Below are 12,825 nucleotides of genomic sequence, written 5' to 3' on the forward strand. Positions count from 1 at the left end.
CGATTGCCTCATTGTCGGAGATTGATGGGACCTTGATGCGCATCTCTAAGAAACACCGGACGTACTCGCGCAGTGGCTCATCTTTCCTGTAACAGAACCGACCAATTATACGAAATTAAGTAAGAAAATCATCCACCAGAGCAGACGATTGAACGAACTTAAGCCCGTATAACCCGGTAGTCCGTGAAATCACGAAGGATTTCAAACCAACTTGTGTCCCAGCCATGATCGTAATAAGTTTAGCGGTCACCATCACATATTACATAAAAGTTTCATCACGGATACATCAGAGTTTCAACATAGTTATTACAGAACCAGTTCGAATAAAAGTAGCGGAAGTCATTTGTTCAAACCACACACACACTCACGCGGAGTTTAAATATAGTGCCAGCGAATGATCATCTCCAACAAAAGCATCAGATGAGACATAAGGAACGACCATGCCCATGGTCCTAAGCATCACCCATCGCAGGATAAAGGCAGTTGATACAGTAGCCGTAATACATCTGCCTCATCTGCAACAAGTGGGAATAAAACCCTGAGTACGAGAATGTACTCAGCCAGACTTACCCGACATAACCGAAAATAAATGACACCAAGGATTATGAAGGGCTTTATAGTAGGGTAGCTGACTCATTTGCAAAAAGAAGCATTTTTAGCATTTCAAGAACCTTTCTAAAAGCATTATTGCCAAGTTAATTATTATTAACCTGTCAACTAGATTTGCACCTATACTAGAGTAAACATGTGATTAAGCAGATAATGATAACCAATGATCATTAAGCAACTTCCATACTGTCATATTCATTATAACTGTCCAAGTGTTCCATAACATTTACTACGATGAAGTCACTCAAGTCAAGTGCTCACTATCCAGGAGCGATGGCGATTCGAATCGATTCCTAACCAGCTGGTGATTTGTTCCTTACACAAACCTCACTCACCCGCTAAAGTGAGATATTGATCACCGAGTCAACTTTCCTAGGAATCTCGAGTTTGCTAGGAACCACATGTACCCGGGGGCCGACCGACTGCACTTTGGTCTTATCATCCCGCCCCCGTGTCCTACCACACCTGCTTCGGCACAGTGCGCTGCGGGCAATCTACTCGGCCCGAAAAATCTCCCAGCTTCGCGGTCGGAAGGTACTTTATCCGGCCAGCTAAATGTAAGGCATGCGTTCAACATGACTCGAGGCCCAACAACGGCCAGGTCCTTAATCGACACAGACGGAAAACACTACTAGTCCAAAACACTGCAAGTCTCCGTCCGGTCTCAACTTCATTTAACACTTAGTTATACCATGACTTCATAGTCATCCAAGCAGATCCAGGTAACCACCTATAGCTCGCAGGTGACAGGAAATCACCCTGACTTCTACCGGTCTAAGCCAGCTAAGCATTGACTCGACTGCGGATACCAGGGTAACAAGGATATAGTATAACAAAGGTAAGCAAGGTATAATGCAGCAACGGTTGCAAACAACTCCTGAACGTAATGCATCAATTAAAGTAAAGCATTTAATTAAATTATTGCAAACCGGGAGGAAAATGCTCCGGGGCTTGCCTCTCTCGAAGGAGCTCGGACGGTGATCGGGGCACTCCGGAAGTTCCTCAACGTCCTCCTCGTCGGCTTCGAGCACTTCCTGCGGCTGCACCTCGAGCTGCTCCTCGGGCTCCTCGAGAATGACGACTGGGTTCTCGGTTTGCGATCCTGTATGATGCAATGCGTGTAAGTGCCTATGCAATCGGTGCATCGAAGGAGATGAATGCAATGGATATGTGGAAAAGCAAGGTAGTCAACATCATCCAAGAAACTATGCTACAAGCACATGTCATCTACTGCATTCTCTTCTACTACTAATATGTTAAGTTAACCTATCTTATGAAATGCTTCAAAGATACACCAAAGCTTTACTAATTTCTTAATCACACTTAAAGCAACACTTGCTTAAACCCTAATTAATAATAGGTTTGAATAGCAACCTATATTTCTGATGCTCCTAAAAATCTAAGAAAATTACAGTAGCATAGTACTACTCTAAGCAGACTACCATAAAATTTTCATGGCATTTGGATAAGTAAACTATCCTACACAAAAATGACAAGCTATAGCATAAAAATGAGCATGAAATTACTTTGTACTATGAAAAGTGTCAAACAACAGATTGAGTATTTTTCCTATGTTCTTTATAGTATATAATCACTGTACAAAAATTGTCACATGCATGTTTTATACAAAATTTGTGCTCTAGCAAAAATAACAAAAATCAGCCATTAAAGGTACTTGAACTACACCTCAAAATTTTCCCACAGCACATGCATGAAATATATTTTTCCTAGGAAGTACATGACATAAGAAGATTAACAAACTTGGAATCATATTTTTCTGAAGCCTATATATTTTTCTACATATTTTTCAAGTTATCAGCAATATTCAAGATTAAATAAAATCCTATAGAAAAGTATCTTAAAAATGACATGCACAATTTTTTTCCAAGTAGATCTGGTGATAAGGAACCTAGAAAAATTTGTTTCAACAAATTTGGAGCAACTTTGAGTATCCAAATATTTTGCAAACCATTTCTGTTTTCAAATAATAATGAATAAATTGAAAACAAATCATTTAAATGCTACTGGGCCGGCCCGCGGAAATGAACTGGCCCACGGCCACAGCCGGCCTGCTCAGCCGAGCGAAGAGGTGAGCGGCGGCCTAGCTCGGGGCTCGGCCCAAGCCAGCCTGGCCCAGCTCGGCCGGGCAAGGCCACGCCACTGCGGCTGGGCCCTGCCGGTCAGCGACCGAGAGCAGGGGAGGCGCTCCGCCGGCCGGTGCTCACCGGCGGCAAGCCCTCCCGATGGCGCGGGTGGTGCCAGCGTGCACGCCATGCTGAGCCGCAACGGCTGGGATGGTGGAGGTGGCCCGGCGGCGTGACGAGCCACCCGGCCGCGGCAGTGCTCTCGCCGGAGAGGAAGGAGGCGGCCGCGCTTGGTTCTTACCTCGACGACGACGGCTGCAAGCGAACGCAAGCGAAGCAGGGAGGCTAGGCGGAGCTGCTGGCGGCGTGAATCGGGGAATGGAGGCGTGGGGGGGGGGGTGTGCTGCCGTCGAGGCAGCGGCGGCGGCGGTGGTGAGCTCGTGTTGCGCGCGGGCGGAAGCTGCTGCTGTTGCTCTGCGGCTGAGAGAGCGGGAGGAGTAATGGGGAGGAGGCAGCGCTGCGGGGCAGAAGAAGGCGCGCGCGTGGAGGTGGAGCCAGGCCGTGGCTGCCGCGCGGTGGGCGTTGCCAGCGCAGGGCGGCCACGCGGCGAGCGCGCCCTAACGCGGTCGGGGCACGACGCGGCGCGGCGCGGGCAGGCGCGCGGAGGCAGGCCGGGCGCGGCGCGGTGCTGGGCTGGGCCGAGCGAGGCGAGGCGCGCGCGGCGCGGGAGGCTCGCTAGGCCGGCTTCGGCTGGCGGGCCAGAAGCGAGGCGGCGGCCCAGAAAAATAGAAATGGAATTTTTCAATTTATTTTCAAGAAATTTTTAAATGCCATCTTTCAAACATTATTTTGAGCAAGAGAATGACCTCTTTTGAAAATGTACCAAAAATGAAAGTTGCTTAGAATTTAATTCCCTACAACTTTGCTTTTATGACCAAAGTCCAATTCTATCTAGATTTTAAATTATAGAATCAAAGTTAAATTTTAACTCAAAACCCTAATTTTGGGAATTTACTTTGGAAGCAAAGTTTTGAATTAATTTGAATACGAACCTTGCTCCAAAATTTTTGCTAAACCATTCTAGATGATTTACAAGCATAACCAACAGTTTCTACTCAACTAGCAAGCAAGAATCAGAGCAAAACAACTCTAATAAGTGTATGCGTCATTTACTTTTCACAAACATGTTTCGGATGTTTCGAAGTAATGTTTCAGTTGTTATATGCAAGATTACGCATGTATGAATAGGATGCTTGATGATGCACGATATGTATGATTAGCAATGCCTAAATGCAGTCATAACACCAGGGTGTTACATCGCTAAAGAGCGAATATATGTGGTGACTTCGTGAATCTCGAGATCTGCCGGCTCAGTCCTTCGGAGGTGCTCATAGGGGCAGGGTTTACGTGCATGTGTTCATAGGGGTGAGTGTGCATGCGTGTTGAGCATCTGCGTTGTACTGTGTAATTCTAAAAAAAAGATTTGCTCTCATCTCTAAAGCTCGGGTTTAGAGATTTGAGTTCTTTCTACCTTGATAGAAAATGCAATGGGGAGGTTATACCCCTTGGCAACTGGCTGGCAATGTTCACTATGGTTTACTGATTGAGGCAGTTTATGGTGAAAGAAAAATCTTGGCTGCAAATTATGATAAATTGTGGGTATGACAAGTAGGACACTATAATAGGAATTTAAGAATTTGTGTAATATTAAAGGTGTGGTAGCAAACCAGATAAATATATTTTTTAGATAAAGTAAAGTTACATCCACAATACAATAGCTTAAAAGGTGGGTGCAGATTAATCCAACAACATCTAAAGTACTCAAATACATGTAACAACTAGGCTAATTGGTGCATGTTCGGTCCAAACACTAAAAATATGTGTTGACATACTAGCACGTGCATTGTCCGTAGGACTGCTTGCAGTGGGGAGTTTAATGCTATAAATTCACACATAACCCTTTGGTTCTTCTAAGCGTGACTACAATGTCCGCCTCGTCGAGCCAACATAGGCAACACAAAAGCGTCATTTTTACCGCCTTGAAAATATTTATATTATTGTAAATTTTATTGCAATTCATGTGGACCACAAGCACAAAATAACAAATACAACTTAAGCTAGCTATTATAACCAGCAGATTCATTAATCTTCAATCTAGACGCCTGGATTGTGCCTTTGGAGGCTTGTAGATATATTTTTATGGGCTCTAAATATTTTATTCAAATTCATCGTAATGCAATGTATCGCTATATTTTTAGTTTGGATTTTTTAGAAGTTTAGAAGCATTTTTTTTGTGGTTTAAAAACCATATTAAGTATTTATTACATTTTCTAAGCAAAAAGAAAAACTGCCTCCAAGACCGCTTGGGCAGCGAAGTAATTTGAATGATTTTTAGAGTTAATACGGTGCAATGTTTGATTTTAGAGTTCTTGGAAAAATACAGAGTACGGTGATAGCTTAAGAAGGTAGAATGGATTATTTTCATTGAATAGTGGGTCGTCATTTTTCTCATAATTTTATGGGTTTTAGGCTTTTTGACCCACCGGCCCCCGCGCTCTGCCTCTCTCCGCAGTCAGCCACTGCGAGCCTCTGACCAACTACCACCACCAGTCCACTACCACCACGGCGACGGAGATGACGCCGCCTCACCTCCCCGTCACCGTCACCGTCGTCGTCCTTCTCCTCTTCCTCTGGCTCCCGGCGACCCCACCCGCTGCCGCTGACCCGACCCCGACCCCATGGCCCCCGCAGTTCCACGCGACGCTGGTCATGGACTACCACGGCAACATGTCCGTGGCCGACCTCTGGTACGACTGGCCGGGCGGCCGCAACCTGCACGTCATCCGCTACCAGCTCACCGCCGACGCGCCCTACTACGATAACGAGTGGAACAACGGTACCTCTTTCTTCTACACGCCGGCGCGCCGCACCTGCCGCTCCGCCGCAGTCGGGGTCGGCATTCTCCGCCCCGACTGGCTCCGGCCAGGCGCCGTCTACCTCGGCCGCCGCGACGCCGGCGGATTCGACTGCCACGTCTGGGCCAAGGCCGACTTCATCACCTACTACGAGGACGTCAAGACCAAGCGGCCCGTCAAGTGGGTCTTCTACACAGGTAGCTTGTGGATTTCATTGATTTCCCTTCCTTCTCGAACACAATTGGCGTGCCGTTTTGACTTTTGAAGGCGGCAGGAGCGAATTTGCAGGATCCTACACGCAACATCGAGCTTACATGATCTCTAGTTCCCCGTTTAGCCGTTTATAGTTAAAAAACAATGGGAATGCTTAATCTACTTGATTATAGAAAAAGGCAATGTTTCAAATGCTGGTACATTGTTACTGTTGTACAGCTTAATTAGGGTGAGCAGGACCCAAATTGGAGGAATTATAACACATCAAGGAGACTAGGAGATTGAATCTGCATGGCATGGTGCCACCTAAAATTTCTTGACCAACTATTGTATAGTAGTACTACTCTTCTAACTTGGGTGGAATGCTTTCCTTCCAAGGATCAATGGTACCCTCCTCACATTATGCAATTTTTTATATATTAATTATACTTCATTCACAGATTAAGTCTATCTTACAGAAAGGACATCAAAGAGATCCCAATTTACAAAAAGCAGTGCACCCTGTACTGGACAGTGGTGATGGTGTGGCCTAATAAATAAGTAAATGAAGAATTGAATTTCATTTCTGCCTACATCTTTTAGAAGTGTGAATTTTATTTCTTGCCAACGTCTTCTAGAAGACTGAATTTTATTCATGAGGTCTGGCGCTTCTATGTCTATAAACTTTGTGCACCAAGCACCATATGAAAAATCACCAGAAGGTTGGTCTCATTATTACGCCCAGTATCATACCTTCCAGTAGCATTTATTTTAGATGTAAACTAATTCCCAATAAATAGTCCAATTTAATCAAAATGGGCAGCAAGAGCCAGAGGGATGTCTCCACTATTCACTCAGCGTCTTGTTTTGGTTCCAAGCCAATGCATGCACATGCACTTGTTCGTTTAGGAATATCTAGGTCATCTCTGGACTATTATCAGTCGCATTTGCTCCAATTTATTTCCCATTTTCTCAGTCTCACTAACAGGCTTGAAGACAATCACCAAGTAGTAGAAAATGTGTTTCTGAACAACATTGTTAGCAACTTTGGCCCCTTAAACTTACTTTATTTGAAACCTGTCCACATTTTGTGGTAGCTGGTCCCCAATCAATTTGTGTTTATGTGCATGCTTCCTTTCAGCCAAGCACTGACCCATGAATATTGGTCGTTCCCATTCAAAATCAAGCACTGAAGCTCTTATAGTTGTAGGTCTAGCTTGTTGTTTTAGTGTCATCTTACAAAGGGCATGCAGAGCTGTCTAAAAGGGCGGGATAATGGAAAATACAGTGTATGCAATTATCAGACTCACCATTGGGCATCAACCTATCTGTCATTCTTCATTGATAAATCTTGTCTGGGCTTCTACCACTTTTGGTTGTCCGCTAAAGTAAAAGATGTAAATTATAAACAAGTGTCAAGTCTGTCACATTTTTTTCCAAGTTAGCTTGGTTAAGGTGTGAAGACCATCTAGTTGTCCCTTGATGTTACGGATGTCTTTCTGTATTGCTTATTGCATCACAGTCTTATTTTGAAGTTAATTAACTTGGTTAAGGTGTTACATTTAGAAACCTCTGGCTTGTCTGTCTATAAGCTTGTGCATCAAGCGCCATTTGGAAAATCACAGGAAGGCACATTGTCACATTATTCTTTCCAGAACCATAGCTGTCTTGTTTGAATGAAGTGGGATTGAGCTAGCTTAATTTGGAATTAAATTGTACCCAGTAAATACGCCACTTGAATCAAAATGGCCAGCAAGACCCAGAGGAATGTTTTCACTATTTACTCAGTGTCTTGTTTTCTCCATGTCACAGCATGCTTGTTGTTTCAGGAATATCTAGGATTGTAGGTCATCTTTGGACTATTACCAGTTGCATTTGCTCCAACTGTTTTGCCCATTTTGTCATTTTTGCTGTCAGACTTGAAGACAATCACCAAGTACTGTAAACTGTGTGATTCTGAAGAACTTTGTTTAGTACCTGTTCGCTTGAACTTATCAGCCGGCTTATCAGCTAGAATCTACAGTATTTTCTCTCACAATAAAACAGCTTCAGCCGGCTTATCAGCTAGAATTTATGTGCATGCTTCCATTCAGCGAAGCACTGACCCTCAATCATGTTTTGTGGTAGCTGACCCTCAATCATGTTAGCATTTATGTGCATGCTTCCATTCAGCGAAGCACTGACCCATGTACATTGGTTGTAACATGCCCCTACAGAAAGTTCTTGTTGTAGGCCTACCTTTTTTTTTAATGTCATCTTACGAAGGGTATGCAGAGCTGTCCAAAACATTGGGATAGTGGACAGCACTGTCTATGCTAGTCTGAGACCCCTCATTATCGCTGGGCATCAACCTATCTGTCATTTCTTCAATGATAAACATAGTGTTAGCTTCTACCTCTTTTAGCTGCCCCTTATTATTAAAGTAGAAGATGTAAAGTATAACCAAGTGTGTCACATTGTTTTTTTTTCCAAGTTAGCTTGGTTATGGCATGAGGACCATCTAGCTGTCACTTGAAGTAGCAGAGGTCTTTCTGTATTGCCTTTGAGTGAAATCTTTCTGTATTGTTTATTATATCAAATTCTTGTTGTGAAGTTAGCTTGGTTAAGGTGTCACCAAAGGGATACAGCAAGTAAATTCAACTAAATTTGCCATGCTCAGGAGTCCAGAAAAAAATCAAATGAAGCTATACTTCTTGTTTACTCCTTTGGTGCTAAGCTAGTCAGCATTGCCACACTCCTTTTTTTCATAACAGCATCGCCACACTCGTTGTATTGCTGTCCCTGAACTACTGGCACTAGTTGGCTTACAGCTGAGTGTTAGGACGGATATGACACTTCACCATGACAGCCAAGTAAGCACTTATTTCGTGCACGACAGATCTTGGCACGCTTCTTGTTAGGCTCTGCAGCCCGGCCCCCAAATGAAGGAGGAACAAACACTATAACTTGCCTTGCAGTCCAGTGATAATAACCACATATATATACGGGTGCCAGCTGAAGTCACCATGAGATCTCTGGGCGAGCACCCGCTTTCTTCTGTACTGTAACCTCTGTGCATTTTGCCGATGTGCAGGTAGGATCGCCTATGTGATGAGCTTTGAGGTGGGAGCCGTGCTAGAGGACGCGGCGTGGCAGGCCCCGGAGTACTGCTTCACCAAGGACGGTGGGCTGGCTGCCGAGACCACAACCAAGATCTCTGATGGGCATCATGGCAGCAGCTTCATCCCCAGGAGCGTGCTGTGAGGACTCGATGACTCATCTTGCGGCCTTGCATGTTGTCGTCCTGGTCCCCGGACCCGGTACGGCCTTGCCGCCTTGGCCTATTTGGGCATGGAGATGCGGTGTAAACAGGGTGACTATGCCTTTCACACATGACACATGCCCGCATTTACCATTGCCTCTTGTGCAGTAATGTTTTGCCTGTGTCTTGTTATCTCTGACCAAATGAAGCGAGGCGTACAAAACTGATGGAGTAGCGTTGCATTGCATTGGATTGGATCCCAAATCCCATGTCATGTAACGTGTGACGTTTTTGGTGTGGCCTGCGTAAACCCTAGACAGTGAACCCACCTCAAAATTGGGCGCAGTCATAGGCCTGGAAAGTAAGTAGATCAGGACGCCAAGGAACACTGCATGTCTGTATCTGTATGAGATGGGAGAAGAAGCAGAGAGGCGAGTCGTGGTTTGAGATGAGATTCTTCGTCATGGTTCCGTTGTGTGCGGGAGCTCAATATGTGCTGTGATTTGTGTTATTATTGTGTAGGAGGAGGACTCGTGTTGCATTGTAGGCAGATTTCAAGTTTTCTACAGTCTATGTGTGGCCAAAACAACTTCAGACTGCGCATATTTGTTGCGAGCCTAGGATCCCTTCAGAGTCTGTTCGGAAGCCCGTATCGTATCGTGGATTATTTACTGCTGGCTGGTTTGGTGTAAGAGAAAAATACTGTTCCCAACTAGAAATTTACGATCGTTTATGAGCAAGCGAACAGGCTGTATGATTGATTGATGAAAGAAGTAGCCTGGCACTGACTGAAACAACAGAGGTCCCCCGTGCAAGTGGAACGCACGGCCCGGCCGCGTGGCTTGCCGGCCATTCCAAGCTGCCCATTGCAAACGGCACGAGCGGAATTCTCTGATTCCGCCGCGCGTCGTCGCTCCATCCTACACTACAGTGTTCTTGCGGATTAATTTCAGTATAGTCGTTATTAAGTTTAGTTGTAATAAAAAAATTAATACGTAGAACCCCGCGAAAGTGTTCGGCTGATGGTTTTTACGGCTAATAAGCCGGCTGATGTTGTTTTCTTACGAGAGAAAAATATTGTACCATGGCTGATAAGCCGGGCTGATAAGTTCACGCGAACTCCATGCTACTTTAGGTTTCAGTATAGTCGCTATTAAGTTTAGTTGTAATAAAAAAATTAATACGTAGAACCCCGCGAAAGTGTTCGGCTGATGGTTTTTACGGCTAATAAGCCGGCTGATGTTGTTTTCTTGCGAGAGAAAAATATTGTACCATGGCTGATAAGCCGGGCTGATAAGTTCACGCGAACTCCATGCTACTTCAGGTTTTACAAGTTGTATACTCATGCAAAACCATGGTCAATATTGTGGACCTGTTAGCAAAATAAAACATGGTCAATATTGGGCTTGAAAGGTTGATTAAATTCTAAATAATGCAAAGGTCAGATCCGTTGGACAATTTGGTTTCGGGTTTTCAAACTTACAACGATTAAAAGATTGATCAAGAAAAGTAGATTCGCCAAGTCCTGCTTTGGTTCAACCGGATGCATCTGCTAGCTGCATATCGGCAGAGAGTAATAAAGGGGGCAGTACTCGAGTGAGAGAAGAAATGATTCGTAATTTCTCGTATGATGCGCAGGAATCCCTGCACTTCCGTGCCTGCTACTGCTCCCCAGCGCCAGCGCGCCTGTGCAAGTCACATACTACGAGAGAGAGAGAGAGAGAGAGTGACTGTGGGCATGCTACCGCTTGCACGTCTCATCAACTCCGTCGCAGCACATCATCTGACCGGCTCCGAGGTCGGCGTCAAGATCTGTGGCGCCGAGCTCAGAGCCATATATTCTGGCGTCGAGGTACCGGCCACGTCAACGCCACCTAGGATGTTCTGCTGCGCACGGCCAGGCACCTCGGAGCCAAGATCTGTGACGCCGAGACGTGTTACCTCGGTGCCATGAGTCATGGCGCTGACCCCCAGGGTCCAAAGACGAGTTTACGTCTTCCAAGAGGTCTTCCAGGAGGCAAACGTAAATTTTTTTTTTAAAAAAAGATCAAATTGTAAAAAAAAAAATCAGGTCTTTTATGATACCAGAGGCCCCAGAGGGAGCAGAATTGACTACTGGCTTTCTGGCTTCTGTACGTACCAGTATGACTGGGGTCTTGTTTAGATCACCTCTAAATTCTAAGTTTTTTCACTCTCTCTCCATCACATCAATTTTTGGACGCATGTATGGAGCATTAAATGTAGGTAAAAAAAATAACTAATTGCACAGTTTGATTGTAAATCACGAGACGAATCTTTTGAGCCTAGTTAGTCCATGATCGGACAAAGTTTGTCAAATACAAACGAAACGTGCTACAATGTCTAGATTGTAAAAATTTGCAATCTAAACAAGGCCTGGGTGATACCATAGAGAAAGGGACAGAAACAAAAGCCAAGGAAGACCTTGACACAAGTAGTACGTACGTACGAAAACCCTAAATTTGTGTACGTCTTGATCATCAGAGCAGCTTTCGTTGTTTGCAGCACACACGGCAATCCTCACAGCTGAGTTGCTCACTCATGGTGGGTATGGGTTAAAGAAAAAGCCAGATTCATTATTAAAAAAAAGGAAAAAGTCAGAATGATTGAGTGGGTTAACTAGTAGCGAAGAAAAAAAATCTACGCAAGGTCGCCGACAGCAGGCCAATTCGATGGGAACATCATATCCCAGGACTAGTGAAGCCGGTGCTGCATAGGCTATGAATGAGCATCGAGCACGGTCACCCCTCGTCAATGTGTTGACAGTACGTGCACTAGCTAGACCTAATCCTAATTACTGCCATTGATTCACTACCGGCACCAGAAGGCCTACTATGGCCTGTCCGCATGTCCTATAATCCATCTTTTTCAGTTTGTTTTTTCAGTCGAAACAGTATTTTTCTCTCACAACAAATCAGCCAGAACAGTGTTTTTGCTTGTTTTTCCAGCGAAGCGAACGGGGTCTATATGCCCTGTTCGCTTAGCTGATAAGCCATGGCTGAAAGTATTGTTGGTTGATTTGTTGTGAGAGAAAAATACTATTTATTGACTGAAAAAATACGGTTTATAAGTCAAGCGAACAGAATGATAGCTAGCTAGGTTCAATTCATGCACGACCTCAGGACCACCTGCTGGTTTGGTTCCCTCTACAAGGTAAATATCGGACCAAGACCAATAGAATTCAGACAAGGAGACCTTCGACGACGTGCGTCTTGATTTATTTCTGGTGGAAAAGGGGGCGAAGGGTAACCATCGAGCCAGGAACGGTCTCTATTGTATTTTAAACTTTTATCTTCTTAATACAATGATACGCAATGCTATTGTATATTCGAGAAAAAAAGAAGAAAAGAGGGCGAAGAGAACCAATCTTTTTTTTTCTTCAATTTTTGACCGCATATACACCAGGACATATTAAACTTTTATCTTCTTAATACAATGATACGCAATGCTATTGTGTATACGCAATGCTATCCGGCTTGTCCATGCAGTTTTTTTTCTTCAATTTTTGACCGCATATACACCAGGACATATTAATATACTTATGTCGTATAATTAGTACTATCAGATTAATTGTTGAATATATATTTTATTATAATTTTTATTTAAATATATAGATGTTAATAATATTACTTTATAAATTTACTTAATAATGATTAAAAAAAGTTTGATCAGAAACCTATACAGTTTTTTTTTTTTTTTTGAGAGGAGAAGAATCAGGTGAGGCAGTGCCATAAATAGGCGGGCGGGCAACAGCAATTTCGTTTCG

The 12,825-nt window shown here is 44.1% G+C and overlaps 1 protein-coding gene across 1 annotated transcript; it reads left to right on the forward strand.

The window, feature by feature from the left end:
* The first annotated feature begins 5,274 nt into the window (after positions 1 to 5,274).
* Positions 5,275 to 9,212, forward strand: LOC136532559 (uncharacterized protein At4g14100-like). Its single transcript, XM_066525143.1, has 2 exons — positions 5,275 to 5,805; positions 8,874 to 9,212. The coding sequence occupies exons 1-2, from the start codon at positions 5,328 to 5,330 to the stop codon at positions 9,041 to 9,043; spliced, it is 648 nt and encodes a 215-aa protein (XP_066381240.1). The 5' UTR covers positions 5,275 to 5,327; the 3' UTR covers positions 9,044 to 9,212.
* The last annotated feature ends 3,613 nt before the right edge of the window (positions 9,213 to 12,825 follow it).

This window comes from Miscanthus floridulus, unplaced genomic scaffold, assembly GCF_019320115.1.
Source record: "Miscanthus floridulus cultivar M001 unplaced genomic scaffold, ASM1932011v1 fs_658_2_3, whole genome shotgun sequence".
NCBI lineage: Eukaryota > Viridiplantae > Streptophyta > Magnoliopsida > Poales > Poaceae > Miscanthus > Miscanthus floridulus.

Coding starts and splice junctions, on each gene's coding strand:
- LOC136532559 (XM_066525143.1), top strand. CDS start 5,328: ATGACGCCGCCTCACCTCCCCGTCACCGTCACCGTCGTCGTCCTTCTC. Junction 5,806..8,873: donor CAAGTGGGTCTTCTACACAG/GTAGCTTGTGGA, acceptor GCCGATGTGCAG/GTAGGATCGCCTATGTGATG.